Source organism: Entelurus aequoreus, linkage group LG19 (assembly GCF_033978785.1).
Source record: "Entelurus aequoreus isolate RoL-2023_Sb linkage group LG19, RoL_Eaeq_v1.1, whole genome shotgun sequence".
In the NCBI taxonomy this organism is placed as follows: domain Eukaryota; kingdom Metazoa; phylum Chordata; class Actinopteri; order Syngnathiformes; family Syngnathidae; genus Entelurus; species Entelurus aequoreus.
Genome location: NC_084749.1, coordinates 46,176,516 through 46,199,317, shown reverse-complemented (window position 1 = coordinate 46,199,317; position 22,802 = coordinate 46,176,516). Strand labels below are relative to the sequence as shown.

The following is a 22,802-nucleotide window of genomic DNA, read 5'->3' as shown; positions in this document are numbered from 1 at the left end:
CCCAATAAAACTAAGATAATTCTATTCGGAAACAGTAGAGGAAAAAGTCAAACACAAATAGACATTGACAGGGAAAAAAAATACAAATTAAGTGTATTAATAGATGATAAAAATAAACTGGAAATATCCTATAAAATATACAACATAAGGTGGAAAGAAATGTTTTAATAATGAATAAATAAAAATATGTTACGGACCAAAAATTGCACCATGTTTTGTACTGCTCTCGAGTTTTACCATTTCCAAGTTGTTGTGGGAATATGGAAATAACTACAAAAGTATTTTTACTTCACTAACCAAGTTACAAAAAAGGCCATGTAGGATAATATATAATGTTGGTTGTAGAGAACGATCAAACCCTTTATTTAGTTAATGAAAAATATGAAAATATGTTTTTAATGTATTATATTCCGTTTTTATATGTTGTTTAATGGATCTTAAGGTCTGCAATAAAGATTGATGATGATGATGATGATAAAAATGTAATGTTTTGCTACGTTTGCAAACAGCTAAAATGATGCACAAAGCAAACGATAACCTGGTACCCAAGAATGTACAACTATTATTCTCAACCAAAGAGAAGTATAACTTTAGGAGGTAAATTTCACTTAATAATACATTTATATGCACTTACACACACTTAAAACTCTCAGTATGTGTAGTTTAATTATGCAATGGAATAAGCAAAGAAGTCAAACAATGTACTAATATTATCAAGTTTGAGAAACTGTTCAAACTCAAAATGTTTACAAAGTACAAAGAAGAAAAATCCTCATAAACACATTGAACCTTATTGATACAGCACATGATGGTAATAACAATGTATTAATTATCTATTCATGTGAAATCTATAGATATATATTTTAATTGCTGGTTGTGTTGCGGATAGGAACAGGGGGTAAACTAATGTGTTGGAAATTGTTATGAAATGGAAAGGGGGTAGGATTAAATAAACTCTGCTCTACTAGAAATAGTAAACATGTGATGTATACATTGTAACTATATGCAGGTCCAAAGTAAACTAATAGTAATACCATATTTTGGTGGCGAACACTGAGTGTCAAGTGATTTAAAACATACCTTTCCATCCGGCTGTTTCTTGCTGGCAGATATTTCCTTTACCATCTTAGGGATTTGTCTGGTTTAGAAACATATTTAAAGTGAGAATGGTAATGACTGGAGTTGTTTACATGTCATCAGACCACCATGCCCCCTTTATCTCCTCCTCCCCCACCATAATGTCTCGCACTTACTCAGACACCTCAGCAATGTGTTTGTGTCTCAACTTGACCCAGAGCATGTCGTCCTCATTCAGCTGGGCCTGCTTCTCTGTGCTGTCTTTTGACTTGTACCTGCCAACAAGACCAAGTTCCAGCCATTCAAATACTGTACGTATCAGTGTGTGTATGTGTAAACTAGGCTGACCATACGTCCTCTTTTCCCCGGACATGTTCTCTTTTGCGGGGGTGTCCGGGCGGGGTTTCTTAAATGCCTTTTTGTTTTAAATTTAATTAACTTCTTTTGAGGTATCATTTATGTTTAGATTATATACAAGAGGTTATTTTGAATATTTCTACCTCTGCAATTTTTTTTCCAAAACTGTGAATGTTACAGAATATAAGTGTGACTTACTTTGTTACTTAAAGTGTTGGTGTTAACACACTTTTTGTGTCTTTTTAACGCATTGAAATCAGAAAGGACGCAGATTATTATTATTATTTTTTTTAATTTTACCATTTGTGGCCCACAGCTAATGTTTTAAAGGCCCACGGCACATTCTAAAAATACTATTAAAATAAACAAAAACATAACAAAAGTGAAATAAAAAAGCTTAAAGGTGAAATGTAATTTAGAAAAAGTTGCAATGTTGACTAATAAAACAAAGCTGTTTTTTTTCTCTTTCAAACTGTCATTGCTCTAAACATAATATTGAATCAAAATCAATGTTATTATGAAATATTGACCTATCAAAGGTTCCGATTACTTCACATCAAATATTCCACTTTGAAAAATATTTTTGGTGGAAGATTTTGCATATTTTGTGTGTTTGCCATGTTTGACAAAAAAGGGCGGAAAACAAACAAACAAACAAAAACAACATTAAAAAAACATTTTGAAATGAGGAATAGATGTGAAGTTGATGTAGACTCCAGAGATTTAAGCGTTAAATATAAAATGTATGTATGCCCTGGCACACCATTATCATCATTTCATGACCCAAGCAAAACACTTTTTACACTTTTATACTGAAATAAATACACCTACAACTTATTCAATAAAAACATAGAAAAAACTAGCAACAGTGGTAAAGTTTAGATCCATGAAGGAAAGAAGAAAGTGAATGAATGTTTATAACTGAATACATTTACATATGTATACACATTTGTTTTCTTTTGTATTATCTTTTTTAATGAATTAAGTAACGTTTATGACAACCTTTTTCCAAAACACAATATAGAATGTGAGATACAACAGGACAATGCATACATTTGTCATTGGTTTTCAAAACGCTTACAAAAAAGTGGGACCCCAAAAATTTACCGTGGGACCCCATTTTTATGACTTGATGGGGTCCCCGGGACCCCATTTTGAAAATTCCTAGCGCCAACACTGCTGTCAACAGAGGAGAGAAAATGCTTTATTTAAAAAAATAAATTATTTATAAAGCAAGTTCGAGTATCATTGGCAAATGTTCACCGAGTCCTGGCCTTGGGGTGCTGCCCGCCTTGGCACGCATATGTGTGTCCTCTTTTTGGGATTTCAGAATATGGTCAGCCTAGTGTAAACAATTTGTATCTCTTTTTAAAATGTATATCAAACAGTTTGCACAATATTGTTGACTTAAAACCTAATTAGAAGTGTGAATTACTTGTATGTGTCATTCTGGATATCAACAAGGTCGTAAGCCATGGCCTGGTAGGTTAGCTCATGCAGGATAGGGCTGACCGGGTCAAACCCTCTTTCGACTATCAACAGCTGGGCCTGAGTTTTTTCCTAGTAGAGAGCGTAAATCCAGAGAGGTCATAAGTAACAGGAGACAAAGGCAGATTTTGTCACACGCTACATGTATTTCCAAAGCTAAGGCTTTGTTTTCTCTGTCAACAAAGCGGATGTCTCACCTTTTTCTTGGTACGGTCATCCAGCGTGTAGTGTCTGGACAGTTTGTCGTCTACCAACTCTGCAAGGGTCTTGGCATTTTCCATGTTGGCGTCTCTAGTTGGGAAAAAATACAAGATTTAAAAGATTCCGCAACATGCTTAATTTAAGAATGCACATTGAATAATGCTAGCTTTTAGAATAAAATACTTATTTCTATCTTATACGAGTCAACATGAGTTACTGGACTGCAAAATATATGCCACTTGCCAAGATTTATCATTTTATTTCTAGAGATTTCCAAAGTTTTAAGACCTCTTTAGGTATTTTTAGTCATTGACTTGACATCATCACATATTTATTTTTTCCCCACACAAGTGGTTAGCGCTCGTGCCTCACAGCAAGAAGGTCCTGGGTTCGATTCCCTGGCCCTGCAATAAGGTGGAGACCTCTCCAGGGCTATAACCTGCTTTCAGCCCGAGTGCAGCTGGGATAGGCTCCAGCCCCCGACCGCAAAAGGGACAAGCGATAGAAAATGGGTAGATGGATGTTTTTTTTTCCCCACATAGAAAATATTGTTTAAAGATTCTGCAACATGCTTAATTTAAGAATGCACATTGAATAATAATGCTAGCTTTTATAATAAATAAGCAAGTTTGTTTACATGCTTTTTTTTAATTTCTCTTTGCTATTTGGGCTTATTGAACCCTAATTAGAATAAATACTAAGACTCCATCCATCCATCTTCTACCGCTTAGTCCCTTCGGGGTCGCGGGCGGCGCTGGAGCCTATCTCAGCTACAATCGGGCGGAAGGTGGGGTACACCCTGGACAAGTCGCCACCTCATCGCATACTAAGACTCATCTTTTGATATGATGTACTTAGTCCATAAGTACACAAACGTGTACTTCATGTTTAGTGACATGCTAATTCTTATTTTTACACTTTTTTTTTTTCCAAATTCCATTGTATGTTATACTCTTCTGACACCACCAGATGGCAGTATAAGTGTCCACATAAGCGGCCATAAGACCCCAATTCAGTAGTGTACACAATTTTGGAAATAAGAGCTAAAAGGTGCTGTCCACGCATGTGGCCAACTAAGCGTTTAGAGGTTTTAAAAGTCCTGCTAATTTCTAGATATACCAATCTTAATATAGGATGTCTTCTCAAGTAAAATTAACTGGCTGCATGGACAGATAATTTCTCTAGTAATTAGTATTTTTTTTCCTGCTTTCCTCTTTTTATCTTATATTTTATCAGCTCTTTTATGCAGTGTGTCAGATCAATGTACCGTATTTTTCGGACTATAAGTCGCAGTTTTTTTCATAGCTTGGCCGGGGGTGCGACTTATACTCAGGAGCGACTTATGTGTGAAATTATTAACACATTACCGTAAAATATCAAATAATATTATTTATCTCATTCACGTAAGAGACTAGACGTATAAGATTTCATGGGATTTAGCGATTCGGAGTGACAGATTGTTTGTTAAACGTATAGCATGTTCTATATGTTATAGTTATTTGAATGACTCTTACCATAATATGTTACGTTAACATACCAGGCACGTTCTCAGTTGGTTATTTATGCCTCATATAACGTACACGTATTCAGCCTGTTGTTCACTATTCTTTATTTATTTTAAATTGCCTTTCAAATGTATATTCTTGGTGTTGGCTTTTATCAAATACATTTCCCCAAAAAATGCGACTTATACTCTAGTGCGACTAAAATATATGTTTTTTTCCTTCTTTATTATGCATTTTCGGCAGGTGCGACTTATACTCCGGAGCAACTTATACTCCGAAAAATACGGTACTAACTAGAAAGTGAGAGAGCGAGAGAAAGACAGAGAGAGAGAGCACATAGACCTGTGCCAGGCCCAATCTCAGAATAGTAAATAATACTTTTAAGGGGACCTATGATGAATTTCACTTCTTTTGACTTACAAATATTGTTGCAATGTTGGATCGTCCTGGTAAACCTGAGAGTGTGCAGGTGTATCTAATATTGTAACCGGGTGAATCTATAAAATGTTAAGGACTTCTCATATATATATATATATATATATATATATATATATATATATATATATATATATATATATATATATATATATATATATATATATATATATATATATATATATATATATATTGATCGTGGCACAGCACCACACCAAAATCAAAGCCGAGAATTTTTTAAATTTTTTAAATAGAAATATTTTAACATACTTTGATATATCCGAGATATACTCATGAACAGCGACATACAAAATGTGCAACGTGCAAAAGTGACGGGGACAGCGGAGAGAAAGTGCAGCTGGAGCAGCAGCACGAAGCAAGTATAACGTTAGTGAGGGTTTTGGGACTCTGCAGCATCGCGTGGACATCGGGGGCGGTGCCTCTGGATTGGCAGACCGGAGTGGTGGTTCCTCTCTTTAAGAAGGGGAACCGGAGGGTGTGTTCTAACTATCGTGGGATCACACTCCTCAGCCTTCCCGGTAAGGTCTATTCAGGTGTACTGGAAAGGAGGCTACGGCGGATAGTCGAACCTCGGATTCAGGAGGAACAGTTTTCGTCCTGGTCGTGGAACTGTGGACCAGCTCTATACTCTTGGCAGGGTCCTTGAGGGTGCATGGGAATTTGCCCAACCAGTCTACATGTGCTTTGTGGACTTGGAGAAGGCATTCGACCGTGTCCCTCGGGAAGTCCTGTGGGGAGTGCTCAGAGAGTATGGGGTATCGGACTGTCTGATTGTGGCGGTCCGCTCCCTGTATGATCAGTGCCAGAGCTTGGTCCGCATTGCCGGCAGTAAGTCGGACACGTTTCCAGTGAGGGTTGGACTCCGCCAAGGCTGCCCTTTGTCACCCATTCTGTTCATAACTTTTATGGACAGAATTTCTAGGCGCAGTCAGGGCGTTGAGAGGATCCGGTTTGGTGGCTGCAGGATTAGGTCTCTGCTTTTTGCAGATGATGTGGTCCTGATGGCTTCATCTGGCCAGGATCTTCAGCTCTCACTGGATCGGTTCGCAGCTGAGTGTGAAGCGACTGGGATGAGAATCAGCACCTCCAAGTCCGAGTCCATGGTTCTCACCCGGAAAAGGGTGGAGTGCCATCTCCGGGTTGCGGAGGAGACCCTGCCCCAAGTGGAGGAGTTCAAGGACCTCGGAGTCTTGTTCACGAGTGAGGGAAGAGTGGATGGTGAGATCGACAGGCAGATCGGTGCGGCGTCTTCAGTAATGCGGACGCTGTATCGATCCGTTGTGGTGAAGAAGGAGCTGAGCCGGAAGGCAAAGCTCTCAATTTACCGGTCGATCTACGTTCCCATCCTCACCTATGGTCATGAGCTTTGGGTCATGACCGAAAGGACAAGATCAGGGGTACAAGCGGCCGAAATGAGTTTCCTCCGCCGGGTGGCGGGTCTCTCCCTTAGAGATAGGGTGAGAAGCTCTGTCATCCGGGAGGAGCTCAAAGTAAAGCCGCTGCTCCTCCACATGGAGAGGAGCCAGTTGAGGTGGTTCGGGCACCTGGTCAGGATGCCACCCGAACGCCTCCCTAGGGAGGTGTTTAGGGCACGTCCGACCGGTAGGAGGCCACGGGGAAGACCCAGGACACGTTGGGAAGACTATGTCTCCCGGCTGGCCTGGGAACGCCTCGGGATCCCCCGAGAAGAGCTGGACGAAGTGGCTGGGGAGAGGGAAGTCTGGGTTTCCCTGCTTAGGCTGCTGCCCCCGCGACCCGACCTCGGATAAGCGGAAGAAGATGGATGGATGGAAAAACATTTGCTTTCCTAGAGATGTCCGATAATGTCTTTTTTGCCGATATCCGATATTCCGATATTTTCCAACTCTTAGTTACCGATTCCGATATCAACCGATACCGATACATAGAGTCGTGGAATTAACACATTATGCCTAATTTTGTTGTGATGCCCCGCTGGATGCATTAAACAATGTAACAAGGTTTTCCAAAATAAATCAACTCAAATTATGGAAAAAAATGCCAACATGGCACTGCCATATTTATTATTGAAGTCACAAAGTGCATTATTATTTTAACATGCCTCAAACCAGCAGCTTGGAATTTGGGACATGCTCTCCCTGAAAGAGCATGAGGAGGTTGAGGTGGACGGGGTTGGGGTGGCGGGGTGTGTATATTGTAGCGTCCCGGGAGAGTTAGTGCTGCAAGGGGTTCTGGGTATTTGTTCTGTTGTGTTTATGTTGTGTTACGGTGCGGTATTCTCCCGAAATGGGTTTGTCATTCTTGTTTGGTGTGGGTTCACAGTGTGGCGCATATTTGTAACAGTGTTAACGTTGTTTATACGGCTACCCTCAGTGTGACCTGTATGGCTGTTGACCAAGTATGACTTGCATTCACTTGTGTGTGTGAAAAGCCGTAGATATTATGTGACTGGGCCGGCGCGCAAAGGCAGTGCCTTTAAGGTTTATTGGCGCTCTGTACTTCTCCCTACGTCCGTGTACACAGCGGCGTTTTAAAAAGTCATACATTTTACTTTTTGAAACCGATACCGATAATTTCCGATATTACATTTTAAGCATTTATCGGCCGATAATATCGGCAGCCCGATATTATCGCACATCTCTAGTTTTTCCTTTTAAAAAGGCATGTTACATGTCAAAATGGTGGTGTCTTGCGAGGGCCAGGCATTTATGGAATTGGTTTCATTTCATTTAAACGGGCTGGGTTGCTTTGACATACGAGTGTTGTTAGTTATGAGCTATGTCATGGAACGCGTCGTGCCCAAAAGTTGAGGTGCCACTGTTGTTTGTAAGGGTCTCAGTGGCAGATGACTGTCAACTAGCAATGGAAACGGTCCCTTTATCACTAATAACATGGTGTGGTAAATCAGTATCAAAGGAGTCCTTGTCTCCAATACAAGTATTGGTTTCAAAGAAATGTGATTGATTTAGCAAAACTAAACTTCTAAAGCTCTCTTTGTCTCTGTAAACAAATCCTGTTTTTACAGAACAAGCTTTTCCCATCGACACCCAGTATCTCCTTGAGGCAAGAGGTGTGTAATCAGAGTAAAATACATTGTCCCTGGCTTACTTTTTGTATCGGACCCCCGGGTATTCGTCCAACGTGGCGCAGAGCGTGACGAGCTGGTCTGCGAGCGTCTCCAGCGTTTTCTTTTTGTCCTGACTGTTGGGACTGTAGATGCTCTGAAAGGCTCCCGGATTGTCACATGTGAACACCTGAAAAGCATTCAAAATGGCTGTGTAAATGACGTTTAACACCTGGCTGAACCATCTTAACCACTCGTTAAAATAAAGTGGTATCTTGTCTTTCCACCTGGCATTATTATGAAAATAGCTCATTCCTATTATATGATTAAGTATGAGAGATTCGCAAATTTTCATCATTTCATACATCACACAAACAGTATTTTATCTTTCTCCAAAATTAAATATAAGCTACAGACGGAGTGGCTCGGTTGGTAGAGCGGCCGTGCCAGCAACTTGGGGGTTTCTGGTTTGATCCCCAGCTTCTGCCATCCTAGTCACGTCCACTGTGTCCTTGAGCAAGACACTTCATTCTGATGGGTGGTGGTTAGGGCCTTGCATGGCAGCTCTCGCCATTAGTGTGTGAATGGGTGAAGGTGGAAAAAATGTCAAAGCGCTTTGAGTACCTTGAAGGTAGAAAAGCGCTATGCAAGTATAACCCATTTACCGTAGGACATAGCATTAAATAGTGCATGTCATAAAGAAAACAAAGTGTCAGACAAAAGCTGTCTTTGATCCCACCAAGCAAAAGGCTTGTAAAACTCCACTGTGTAGGATGGGGAGCGACATGAGGGTGTCGGTTTCTTTGATGTATTGTAATCCACAGGAAGATTTTGTCTTTACCCGAGATCTACAAAGCGGAGAGGAGGCAGGGCCTGACCTCCCTCCAGGCACCTTTTCTTTTAACTGTTTTACGACCTTTTCTTTGAACTGTTTTGTAACCAAAGGCGATGGCTGTTTACGACCCTCCTTCCCTTAGAAACAGCTGTCGCCATGTAATCAGGGAAAGTCCAAATAAAAGAGGAGGCACACAATCTTTAGTGAGAGCGTGGTGAGACACTGTACAAGGGTACAGGTCTACGTGTTTCTCCTCATTGAGCCAAATTGAATTCTGTCTCTGTTTAATTCCTTGCTTCTTGTCTTGTTTAATAGATGTCATCAGTGTTTGAACCTGACACAAAGTACACACATCTCTTAATATAAAGATATAAAAACGTACCTGTGCTTCTTGAGGCATGAAGGATATGTTAATTTCTTTACATATCCGGATGTACTTTGCACAGTTCAGCTTCATATTGTGGAATAGGTCATCAGGGCAGTCTGAGGAACAGATTTGTATTTGTTGTTGTGATTCTCGTTATTAATAGAAGAAATTGAAGTAGTTACTTACAATCAGTGAAATAAACATATGCTGATTTGTACTTTGGTTTGGACTTGAAGTCAGCAATAAAGGCATCCACGGACTAAAAAAAAAAGAAGCAAAAACAGTGTTACAATGCCACGCAATGTAAATATAACACAATAAGAGCAGTAATAGTAGACCTTAGTTGTGGGTGTGATAAAGTAGACGGCCTTCATTTCTGGAACAGGTTCTCTGTTTTTGTACAGGTCCTCCACAACTGCAGAACAAGCGTTGGTTAATTCATCAGCTGCAGATGCCCACATATATACCGTAATTTCCGGACTATAAGCCGCACCTGACTATAAGCCGCACCAGCTAAGTTTAGGGGAAAATACAGATTGCTCCTTATATAAGCCGCACCCGACTATAAGCCGCAGGGTTTTGATGTGTAATTAGCGTAGTATATAGGGGTTCCTGCTACCACGGAGGGGATTGTCGGGACAGAGATGACTGTTTGGGAACGCAAAGCGTCCCATTCATTAACTATAAATCTTTCAATCATTCAATCAAACTTTCACATCTTTGACATGGCGAACAGCATTCGTGCAGAGTACAAATAATACAACGGTGCAAAGTAATACAAAGTGCTCGCATGTACGTTATCAAAATAACCAGCCTACCAGTATATGAAAAGTCAGTCTTTAATCATTGTGTCATCGTCTTCCTCCTGCGTACTAAAACCACCGAAATCCTCTTCGTCGGTGTCGGAGAAGAACATGCCGTAAATAAGCCGCACCGTTGTATAAGCCGCAGGGACCAGAACGAGGGGAAAAAGTAGCGGCTTATAGTCCGGAAATTACGGTACTTAAATGATCATGAATGCTGTTCATTCTCTTGTATACAGACAGGTTTACAATATGACAACAAGGAAAAGGTTATCAAATGTTGGCTACCACAATGAATGTCTCCATTATACTAATTTAAAAATGTTGAATAGAAAGTTCCTCCCCCAAATACAGCTGTTAGAAGTTTACATCCATCCATCATGGGCGTGAATGTCAATTTAATCGTGGTATTTTAATGATTTAATTATGAAATATATATTTACCATGATGGAATCATTATACACTATATATACAATGCACATCAGGGGCAAACTCAATTTGCCTGGGGTACGATGGTGATAAGAGTCTGGGTGGGATTATTGTAGTTGCCATAATATATTTAAATAGTAGCCGCCCAGGGTGTGCGGGCCACAATTACTATAAACTACAGGGCAAAGATGTTTTGCCCTGTAGTTTATAGTAATTGTGGCCTTGTGAAACTATGTTTCATTTTGAATTATGGGAAGAACTTCAGCCTTAGTGGTTTTACAAAAATATTATATTACGACCAGTTACTTTTGTTCTCCAAATGTTTCTCTTTATGGCATTTTGATAAGAGAAAACTTGCCTTATTTTCCCCAAAATAATATGATTATAACACATGAGGCTTATCGGAGGTTTTCTAGCATTAATTCAATTGAATTGTGTTTTGTAGTCTTCGAGGCATTTTACGTTGTTCAACTCACTATTGCTTTCTGTTTTATGTTGTAGGTTTACGCCTATTGATGATGTCCTTCTCCACTTGTACTGCTATCTCTTTAGACTTGATAGTTCCAATTAAACAGCTTCAAAAAAACTCAATATCTGATATCAACCCCGCCTCCCGCCCGAATGCAGCTGAGAAAGGCTCCAGCACCCCCCGCCACCCCGAACGGGACAAGCGGTAGAAAATGGATGGATGGAACTATGATTTTGTCTGATAAATAAAAGTCAAATCATGATGATTTATTTGGTCAAAATACTTTTTATCCTCTGAAAATCGTGGTACTGTGGATGGCGGTGGATATTTGATTATTAGAGATGTCCGATAATATCGGCCGATAAATGCTTTAAAATGTAATATCGGAAATTATCTGTATCGGTTTCAAAAAGTAAAATGTATGACTTTTTAAAACGCCGCTGTACGGAGTGGTACACGGACGTAGAGAAAAGTTCAAAGCGCTAATGAACCTTAAAAGGCACTGCCTTTGCGTGCCGGCCCAGTCACATAATATCTACGGCTTTTCACACACACAAGTGAATGCAAGGCATACTTGGTCAACAGCCATACAGGTCACACTGGGGGTGGCCGTATAAACAACTTTAACACTGTTACAAATATGCGCCACACTGTGAACCCACACCAAACAAGAATGACAAACACATTTCGGGAGAACATCCGCACCGTAACACAACATAAACACAACAGAACAAATACCCAGAACCTCTTGCAGCACTAACTCTTCTGGGACACTACAATTAGGGATGTCCCGATCCAGGTTTTTGCACTTCCGATCCGATACCGATGTTGTTTTTGCACTTCCGATCCGATACCGATACTGGCCTTATCCGAGCATGTATTAAAATGTAAAGTTATTTAGCCTACTTAGTTGTCAGATTCATGTTGAAAAGGGTTTTAGTACTCTTGATAACAACTAGCCAGCTGAATTAGGTGAGTTTGAATAATACACAATGGAGATGTTGACGTGCGGAGTTTCAAACACTCTTCATTTTCTAGCAGGGGACTTTTCAAATGATGCTACATATTAGCAGTAATGCTACTTTTTATAGTAACGCTTTTGCCCCACACTTGACAAATTACGGTTGTCTGTTCGAGATATTCCCACTTAAACCAAACCACCGCCAGACGATGGACCGCCTGCCGTTTTTCTTGGGAATTAATGAATTCTTCCTTCATTATTACCGCACACACGGCTACGCTAGCATCACAGCTAACGTTAGCCGTGCTGCTACCTCCCTGCTGGGAGAGGGCGTATACGCATGTGACGTATAACGTGACAGTATGTGACGTGTGTAAGAAGGTGCGCTTGCTGTCTGTGAGAAGCAGACACAAGAAGGAGTGGAAAGAGCCTGTCGTGTAATGCCAGCAGCTAAAGGCAACTGCGTGAGGACGTATACTCGACTGTGTTGAAGGTGTGCTGGAAAATGCGGAACGGAAATTAAGGAGCAGCAGAAAAGTGGAATGTATTATTTAAATCTGTGCGTTGGAAAACACGGACCGGAATTTTTTTAAAAACTGGATCTGGATCGGCATTTTCCCATGCCTTGCCGATACGCATTTTTTGGCCAATATCGGCGGCCGATCCGATCCAAATATCAAATCGGGACTTCCCTAACTACAATATACCCCACCCCACCTCAACCCCCCCGCTCCCAACCCTGCCCACCTCAACCTCCACATGCTCTCTCAGGGAGAGCATGTCCCAAATTCCAAGCTGCTGTTTTGAGGCATGTTAAAAAAAATAATGATGCACTTTGTGACTTCAATAATAAATATGGCAGTGCCATGTTGGCACTTTTTTCCATAACTTGAGTTGATTTATTTTGGGAAACCTTGTTACATTGTTTAATGCATCCAGCGGGGCATCACAACAAAATTAGGCATACTAATGTGTTAATTCCACGACTGTATATATCGGTATCGGTTGATATCGGAATCGGTAATTAAGAGTTGAAAAAAAAAACAAAAAAAAAAAACTGCCATCTTTTTTGTAGGTGTATTCATTTTTTATTATCTTTATTATTTTCTGTATTGATCCTACATTATTGTTTGTTTGTTTTTTGTTACTTCTGATATGGCCTTCCCACGGTTTACTTGCTTATTTATGTATTTATTTTTTGTGACTTTTTATTTTGTATTGTTTTACATCTGATCAACTTCTGTGACTTTCCTTTTCTTTTTTAAGTGTGAACGGTGGAAAGGCCCTCGAGCGGTGATCTTGGGATCACTTCCTGAGGATCCTTGATGCAGAGGAATGTTCATCCATCTTGCTATGGTCTGGATAGCCTGCTGATCCTGAGCCAGAGCGAAATGGATGGATAAATATATACAATATCTGGGTATCTTTCCTAATAATGTTTATACTGTAAACCTTGAATTGTTGGAGTTTAAGTGCACCTCTCTCCTCAAGTGTGCATGTGAGTGGGTATGAGTGGATGTGTGATTGTATGTAGGTTTTGCGTGACCAAAGTATGACTGTTAAATGTGATTTTAACTGTAAAATTCAATAAAAATATTTGCAAAAAAAAAAAAGAAAAAAAAAAGAGTTGGACTGTTTCGGAAATCGGCAAAAAAGCCATTATCGGACATCTCTAGTCTGAATGTCATTAAAACAATTAGCTCCATCTACTGACACTCCACCTTTGACTCCCGTCCTTACACGCAACAATATTTCATGAAAAAAGCAGAAGTGATATTTTGACATGATTTCCGCGTTTTTGCGGACATTTCACAGGCCTGGTTACTCTCCCAACACTCCTGGACTTAGCTGCAGATAACCTACTTGTTATTTTCTCCGACATCAGATCAGACATTTTGCAGCATGCTGAAAGGAGTCTTGTGGTGAAAGCGTCCAAAATCAATACCTGCAGAAAAGAGGTTTAGGTTCAGTAAGGTGGATGTTTGAGATGAGGCACTATATTCTAACCAATTGCAAATTAAATTCAACAATTGTACAGTATGGAGCAAAAGTGGAAATATTCATTAACACTCTATACAGTATGTTGATTGCACAACATTGACAATATCTTTTTGCCTATTTGAGTTTTGACTTCACTTTTTTGTTTCCTTGGATTTGAACATGTCATATTGTGCTGTGGGCTGCTGCAATAACACAGCCTGTAAGGCATTATAAGCTATCAAAGTGCCTGTCTATTTGCGGTATTTACTTACAACACAGGAATTCAATGCATGTCAATGGCGGCTTACCAATGATGTCACCATTTTTCAGCGCACCAACATAAGTTCCATGACTTAACTCGTTATTTATAGAGCATTTATTGTCAAGCATGCTATTTGTGTTCCCTGTCCTCTCTTAAAGACTCCCTGCAGTTTCTCAAGTCTTAAGGATCTTTTTTTTTTTTTTTAAAGAATAGTCTACTATTCGATGATTCAATTTGGAGGAGTCTGATAATCAACCTCAACTTCTCAGACATTGAACCCCCCTCCACCCTCGGTGGGAGAAAGGTGAGGTGAGTTTATAAACAATTTAAAAAAGCAAAAAAAAATTAAAACGCCATAGGTTTTGGGCACAGTCGAAACTAAACAACTACACTGCAAAAAGTTATTGTTCAAAAACAAGAAAAAAAAATACAAAAATTAGGGGTATTTTGCTTGAACTAAGCAAAATTATCTGCCAATAGAACAAGAAAATTCGGCTTGTCAAGACTTTCCAAAACAAGTAAGATTAGCTAACCTCAATGAACCCAAAAATAACTTAAAATAAGTATATTCTCACTAATAACAAGTGCACTTTTCCTGGTAGAAAAAAAAGAGACCTTTTTGCTCAATATGTTGAAAAATATTCTTAAATTAAGTAAATGCTAGTGCCATTAGCAATACTTGCCAACCTTGAGACCTCCAATATCGGGAGGTGGGGGGTGGGGAGGGCCCTTGGTCGGGGGTGGGGGGTGGGGGGGGGGGGGGTGGTTAAGAGGAGAGTATATTTACAGCTAGAATTCACCAACTCAAGTATTTCATATATATATATATACTTGACTTTCAGTGAATTCTAGCTATATATATATACATATATATATATATGTATATATATATATATATATATATATATACATATATATATACATATATATATATATATATATATATATATACATATATATATACATATATATATATATGTATATGTATATATACATATATATATATATATATACATATATATGTATATATATATATACATATATATATACATATATATATACATACATATATATATATATACATATATATATATATATACATATATATATATACATATATACATATATTAAGGGTTGAATTGTCCATCCTCTTTCTATTCTCTGTCACTATTTTTCAAACCATGCTGAACACCCTCTCTGATGATGCATTGCTGTGTGGCACGCACAAAAGTGCTTTCATCAAATGCACGAGAGTGCGGAATCTTCCATCTCTCCCTAGCATGGCCCAAAACCGGTCAATCCTTGCTTCCTGGGGAAGATCTTCCCTGGCAAGCAATTGGTAATCCAGTACTTGTACCCGGAGGCTGGTCAAGTCCAATCGCAGCTGCGGCAGACTTTTTTTTTTTTTGGGGGGGGGGGGCCTCCAGCTCCGGCTGAATACCGGGAGTTTGTCGGGAGAAAATCTCTGTCGGGAGGTTGTCGCGAGAGGCGCTGAATATCGGGATTCTCTCGCTAAAAACGGGAGGGTTGGCAAGTATGCATTATCTTGACATAATGATATGCGCTCGACATCATGATTTTTTTTTCTTGCTTGAAGTAAGAAATGATTACTTTAAAAAAGTACTTTTATACTTGTGAGTGTTGATGACACAGCTTTGCAACAGTTGATATTCTAGTTTCAAGCATGTTTGACTCAATATAGGTCATCAAATCTCAGCAACAAGCTGTAATATCTTACTGAGATCATTTAGGACCAAAACCCCTAAAACAAGTAAAACACTAACATAAAATCTGCTTAGTGACAAGAATTATCTTATCAGACAGAAAATAAGCAAATATCACCCTTATTTGAGATATTTAATCTTACTTAGATTTCAGTTTTTGCAGTGTACGGGCAAAATCTAACAAATTAGATTTGACTTTGAAAATCCCTAGTCAAAGACAACCCTACTTTTTTTTTTTAAATTACCAAATGAGTTATCAAAACTACAATATTGTATTTTTTCCCCTAGTATACGCTAACAAAAGTAAACATATTACATGAACACTTACGTCAACTTACAAATTCATCAAAATTTGATAAGTCCCTGGTCTTCTACTAAAAACACTGCTGACTTGTGGAGTTTTACCCCACACTGCAAAAACTGCAATCTAAGTAAGATTAAATATCTCAAATAAGGGTGATATTTGCTTATTTTCTGTCTGATAAGATAATTCTTCTCACTAAGCAGATTTTATGTTAGAGTGTTTTACTTGTTTTAAGTGTTTTGGTCCTAAATGATCTTAGTAAGATATTACAGCTTGTTGCTGAGATTTGATGAGCTATATTGAGTAAAACATGCTTGAAACTAGAATATCAACTGTTGCAAAGCTGTGTCATCAACACTCACAAGTATAAAAGTACTTTTTTAAAGTAAGAATTTCTTATTTCAAGCATGAAATAAAAAAATCCTGACTTTGACACAATTGTGTCTCATAATTAAAACAGATCACAGCCAAATGGACTTTGCTGTTTTATTTTCAATGAAACAATAGAACATAAGTACTCATATAGTAGTACAGTTGACACAGTACAGCAAACTGACAGTTGATAATTAAACATTTAACATGTGACATTTCAAACTATTTTGAACAGAAATAGTTCATGCACATTCAGATAAATTCTTCAAAATTACAATTTAAAAAAAATTTGGTCGGGAGCCGGGCTGTAAATATATATATATATATATATATATGTATGTGTGGGAAAAAAATCACAAGACTATTTCATCTCGGAAAAAAATCACAAGACTATTTCATCTCCATCTCTCTATTTCATCTTTTTTTTTTCCCACACATACATATTACGCTCTACCACGGTATCGAGCACTATTTTTTGGATAATCTAATTAAGACATATATATATATATATATATATATATATATATATATATATATATATATATATATATATATATATATATATATATATATATATATATTAGGGGTGTCACGGTACGTGTATTTGTATTGAACCGGGGGTTCCGGTTCGGTTCGGAGGTGTACCGAACGAGTTTCCACACGGACATATTAAGTAGCGTAACGCGCGTTGTGTAAACAATGCCCACCGAGGCACAACACACGGCATGCTAGCAGCTAACAGGCTAGGATAGACTGACCATACGTCCTCTTTTCACCGGACATGTCCTCTTTTGAGGAGCTGTCAGGGCGGAGTTTCTTAAATGCCTCAAATGTCCGGCATTTTGAGTTAGGGTTGCGTGTATTTTCAATGTACGTTCAGGGTTAAGAAGGGGTTAAAAACAAAACAAATTGTGTGCACAGCAGCATTGGTGAGGGAGGGGCAGAGACAGAGAGAGAGAGAGTTGTGATAAACGCGCATGCGTCGCCAGGCTCTGCTTTTTATCCATAGATTTATCACTTTTAATTTTTTATTATCTATAGCAGGGGTGTCAAAATTGTGCCCCGGAGGCCATTTGCGGCCCACAGCTAATGTTTTAAAGGCCCACGGCACATTCTAAAAATACTATTAAAATAAACAAAAACATAGCAAAAGTGAAATAAAGGTGAAATGTAATTTAGAAAAAGTTGCAATGTTGACTAAAAAAAACAAAGCTGTTTTTTTTTCTTTCAAACTGTCATTGCTCAAAACATAATATTGAATCAAAATCAATGTTATTATAAATGATTGACCTATGCAAGGTTCCCATTACTTCACATCAAATATTACACTAAGAAAAATATTTGCATCACAGCTAACTTTACCATGCTGCTACTTTTCTGCTGGGCGAGAGCGTGTGACGTTGCGCGCGCGACAGTATGTGACGTATGTAAGAAGGTGCGCTTGTTTTATGTCTCTGTGAGAAGGAGAGACAAGAAAGAGTGACAAGAGCCTGTAGTGTAATGCCCGCAGCTAAAAGCAACAGCGTGAGAACGTATACTCCAATATCACCATATAGTCATTTTCTATATCGCACAGAGACAAACCCGCGATATAGCGATTATATTCCATATATCGCCCAGGCCTAATATCAACCAAGTATTAGCACATTATTATAAGCACTAAAGCCCACAAACTATTTTTAGCGGCACCTTGATCACAGAGATCTAACTAGATTTTGCTGCTATATTGACATATTTATCCAGCTGCATCACCCGTGAGCTGGTGAAAGTTAATTCTAGATTATAAATCATGTCTCTCGCCCGGATTGTAGAAGCTAATGGCCATTAACCGAGAAGTTGGTCATTTTTGATAGTCACTTTGTACGCGGAGATGTGCAAACAGTGCAATACTTTTTCATAACATGGTCACTACTGCCTAGTTTCTCTTGTTATATTCTTATTTTACTGTTATGTTTTTATTCTCATTGTTGCTTTTTATTTTTATTCTTATTGTAATATTTTTCTACGGTATTTTGTTTCCATTTATACCCCCATTATTTACTTTTTACTTTTTAAATTCGATCTCAATTCTGTACACTGCTGCTGGAATTGTAATTTTCCTGAGGAAACTCTCCTGAAGCAATCAATCAATAAAGTACTATCTATCTATCTATGGCGACCAATAACCCCCGAAAAAATGCTTGTTAGCGGCACTTTTTTTAACCCTTTGTGAGGAGTAGGATTCATTCTTAATCGAAATGGGAAGATATGATCACACCATCAGTCGGCATCCTAGTGAGAGCAGATATTGTACAGTAAGTAATTGTTTTATTATGTTCGAAATGTGTGTATCTTGTTCAGCATCTAGAAATACTGCTGCATGATGCTTAGTGTTTGTTGTTGAAGGGAAAAGCGAACGTTGTGATGCATCTGTGAAATGAATACACCCCCGTATGCTTAAAATGAGCAAAATACGTTAATATTACATGTTATTAGGTATGTGCCTGTTACTACATTACATATAGATATATAGTACATTATATATACTTACAGTGTGTATATAAAACGATGATGGAGGCTTTTGGAGCGCTGTATATGCTAAGTAGAGGGACTCCTTTCGGCTACATTCTTAGCTGACTTTTGCTAGCGTTTCTTTACGAGTTAGAATGCGTAAAAAAAAAACCTGTCTGTTCTTTGTCTTACATGATTGCAGTTCCCCTTTAATATAGAAGTTAGGACATGCAGTTGCAACTTGTTGTAGTAGAATTCAGGTTAAAATGACCATGCTTTTATTTTTAAGCTTACTTTGCACGGAATGGGAAGTCACTGGGTGCATGTGTTAATGCAGTGTAACTAGACAAGGGGTAGAGTTAGATAAACATACTGTGGCACTTTCTGAACTAATTTCCAACACTGAAAACTATGTTTGTTATTGGACTTAGGAACTTTCTTTATGGAGGTTCAAACCACCCTTGAATAGAGCGTGTGACATGCATGTGGCTTACCTTCCATGATTCAGATTTCCTGCAGTCTTCAATAATTGTTTCTTTAATTCCTATAAAGATGATGATTATAAGGTCAGGAATCATGGCTGGGACAAAAATGCACAATTTTGGACAGCTAGGCATTTATAGCGGTTACATTCTAAAAAAAAATGGAAACCTGACTTCCACCACTCATCATACTAATATACAGTACAAACCCAATTCATTGGGATTGGATGTGGTAACACAGAGTTGTTGTGAACTTAAAGTCGTGGTCAAAAGTGTACATACACTTGTAAAGAACATCATGTCATGGCTGTCTTGAGTTTCCAATCATTTCTACAACTCTTATTTTTTTGTGATAGAGTGATTGGAGCACATACTTGTTGGTCACAAAAAAGCATTCATGAAGTTTGCTTCTTTTATGAATTTATTATGGAAAATGTGAGCAAATGTGCTGGGTCAAAAGTATACATACAGCAATGTTAATATTTGCTTACATGTCCCTTGGCAAGTTTACCTGCAAAAAGGCGCTTTTGGTAGCCATCCACAAGCTTCTGGCAAGCTTCTGGTTGAGTTTTTGACTTGACATCCAAATAGCTGCCGTTGTGTCCTTGGGCAGGACACTTCACCCTTGCCCCCGGTGCCGCCCACACTGGTGAGTGAATGATAGGTGGTGGTCGGAGGGGCCGTAGGCGCAAACTGGCAGCCTCGCTTCCGTCGGTCTACCCCAAGGCAGCTGTGGCTACAAATGTAGCTTACCACCACCAGGTTTGAATGAATGATGGGTTCCCACTTCTCTGTGAGTGCTTTGAGTATTCAATAATAGAAAAGCGCGATATAAAATCTAATCCATTATTATTATATTATTATTGGAACACCCAACTGCGCCCAAGACCCAACCTCCGGGCTGATGATTTTAGCTTGTCCTGAAGAATTTGGAGGTAATCCTCCTTTTTCATTGTCCCATTTACTCTCTGTAAAGCAGCAGTTCCATTGGCAGCAAAACAGGCCCAGAGCATAATACTACTTGACGGTAGGCATGGTGTTCCTGGGATTAAAGGCCTCACCTCTTCTCCTCCAAACATATTGCTGGGTATTGTGGCCAAACAGCTACATTTTTGTTTCATCTGACCACAGAACTTTCCTCCAGAAGGTCTTATCTTTGTCCATGTGATGTCAGATGAAACAAAAATTGAGCTGTTTGGCCACAATACCCAGCAATATGTTTGGAGGAGAAAAGGTGAGGCCTTTAAACCCAGGAACACCATGCCTACCGTGGTGGTGGTAGTATTATGCTCTGGGCCTCTTTTGCTGCCAATGGAACTGGTGCTTTACCGAGAGTAAATGGGACAATGAAAAAGGAGGATTACCTCCAAATTCTTCAGGACAAGCTAAAATCATCAGCCCGGAGGTTGGGTCTTGGGCGCAGTTGGGTGTTCCAACAGGACAATGACCCCAAACACACGTCAAAAGTGGTAAAGGAATGGCTAAATAAGGCTAGAATGAAGGTTTTAGAATGGCCTTCCCAAAGTCCTGACTTAAACGTGTGGACAATGCTGAAGAAACAAGTCTGTGTCAGAAAACCCACAAATTTAGCTGAACTGCACCAATTTTGTCAAGAGGAGTGGTCAAAAACTCAACCAGAAGCTTGTGGATGGCTACCAAAAGTGCCTTATTGCAGGTAAACTTGCCAAGGGACATGTAAGCAAATATTAACATTGCTGTATGTATACTTTTGACCCAGCACATTTGCTCACATTTTCAGTAGACCCATAATAAATTCATAAAATAACCAAACTTCATGAATGTTTTTTTGCGACCAAGAAGTATGTGCTCTAATCACAAATAAATATGAGTTGTAGAAATAATTGGAAACTCAAGACAGCCATGACATGATGTTCTTTACAAGTGACCACAACTGTAAGTGTACCTAAAGTACAATACAGCATTGCAAACCAACAATATGAGCATTTGTTTCGTATCGTACACTTTAATGGTAATCACATTAGTCAGTTTTAGTGTGGCATATCCTAAGATTCCTTTTAATTTAATTTGAACTTTACAGTACAGATAAGAACGACATTTCGTTGCATTAGCTCATAGTAGTGCAGGATAAAAAAGCAATAAGGTGCAGATATAAATAAATAGATTACTGTACAGATAAATATATTGCACTTTTGCATATGCATCCAGGTTTATGGATGTATATTATATTGTATTTATATTACAGCGAGTTAATTATTATTATTATATAGTTATTAGTCTAGATTACCACGTAAAAAGGTCCGACATGACCAAGTTGTCATGGTAATGATTAGAGTCAGCTTGTACGAGGTGTGGCTTCAAACTTAATCATTGTTGACCCAGTTTGGACTGACAGTTGTTCTGGGCGGAAACAGACAAAACGAGATGTTCGCCGCCAACTTACAACACAAGTATTTGTTATATGTCATCGTCCCGCTTCTTTAATGCCATACTTGTTGGTGTTGTTTTTATAGCACCGTGAAAGTTGACGCGAACTGTCACTTTTTCAACGTCTCAACGGAAGCAACTGGTATTGTTTAAACTTTACTCGAATCTCAACGACAAGAACGCATTGCGTTGTGTTTAATGAAAATAAACCGCGACGAAGACAGCGAACTTACTTTTCCAAACTATTCGTTTTAGTCCGTTCTCCGGACCGGTTGCCATCTTGATCCTTTTTTAATGTTTCGCCCTTTCCGGTGCTGTGCTATGTGTGACACATGAGGCTAAACATTACCACTTCCGGTCCTACTTCCGGTTGCAGCGGTGTTAGGAACACCCATAGACATCATTATAAGTAGACGCAGCATTGGCTGCTGTGACGCGAGAAATTGGGCCGCCATCTTGAAGTGGTGACGAGGAGCCGGCGAGCAGCCTAAACTGACAGTTGACAGGTAGAAAACAAAGATGGTGTTCACTGTTCAGCGTTTTCCTGCTCAAATGAGCGGATTGTTGAAAATAGGAATCGGGGGATTACTTTTCACAAGTAAGATTTAACATTAACGTACTATTGGTTGTAGAGCTGTCCGATAATATCGGCCTGCCGATATTATCGGCCGATAAATGTTTTAAAATGTAATATAGAAAATTATCGGTATCGTTTTTTTTTTATTATCGGTATCGGTTGTTTTATTTTTTTTATTCTATTTTATTAAATCAACATAAAAAACACAAGATAC

General features: G+C 38.8%; 2 protein-coding genes across 2 annotated transcripts in view; one reads left to right on the top strand and one right to left on the bottom strand.

The window, feature by feature from the left end:
* The window catches only part of stxbp3 (syntaxin binding protein 3), a 39,595-nt gene extending 17,219 nt beyond the window's left edge, over positions 1 to 22,376 (bottom strand). The window contains exons 1-11 of the mRNA XM_062028584.1: positions 22,245 to 22,376; positions 19,618 to 19,667; positions 13,855 to 13,936; positions 9,668 to 9,744; positions 9,516 to 9,588; positions 9,345 to 9,445; positions 8,172 to 8,317; positions 3,120 to 3,213; positions 2,870 to 2,994; positions 1,254 to 1,352; positions 1,081 to 1,138 (exon numbers count right to left, since the gene is read on the bottom strand). Of these exons, the coding sequence (XP_061884568.1) occupies positions 1,081 to 1,138; positions 1,254 to 1,352; positions 2,870 to 2,994; positions 3,120 to 3,213; positions 8,172 to 8,317; positions 9,345 to 9,445; positions 9,516 to 9,588; positions 9,668 to 9,744; positions 13,855 to 13,936; positions 19,618 to 19,667; positions 22,245 to 22,290 (951 nt within the window). The 5' untranslated portion in view covers positions 22,291 to 22,376. The remainder of the gene's footprint in view (positions 1 to 1,080; positions 1,139 to 1,253; positions 1,353 to 2,869; positions 2,995 to 3,119; positions 3,214 to 8,171; positions 8,318 to 9,344; positions 9,446 to 9,515; positions 9,589 to 9,667; positions 9,745 to 13,854; positions 13,937 to 19,617; positions 19,668 to 22,244) is intronic.
* Positions 22,377 to 22,447: 71 nt separating this feature from the next.
* Positions 22,448 to 22,802, top strand: part of LOC133634954 (fibronectin type III domain-containing protein 7-like) — a 35,876-nt gene continuing 35,521 nt past the window's right edge. Inside the window, exon 1 of the mRNA XM_062027619.1 lies at positions 22,448 to 22,517. The gene's annotated coding sequence lies outside the window, so the exon portion shown is untranslated. The remainder of the gene's footprint in view (positions 22,518 to 22,802) is intronic.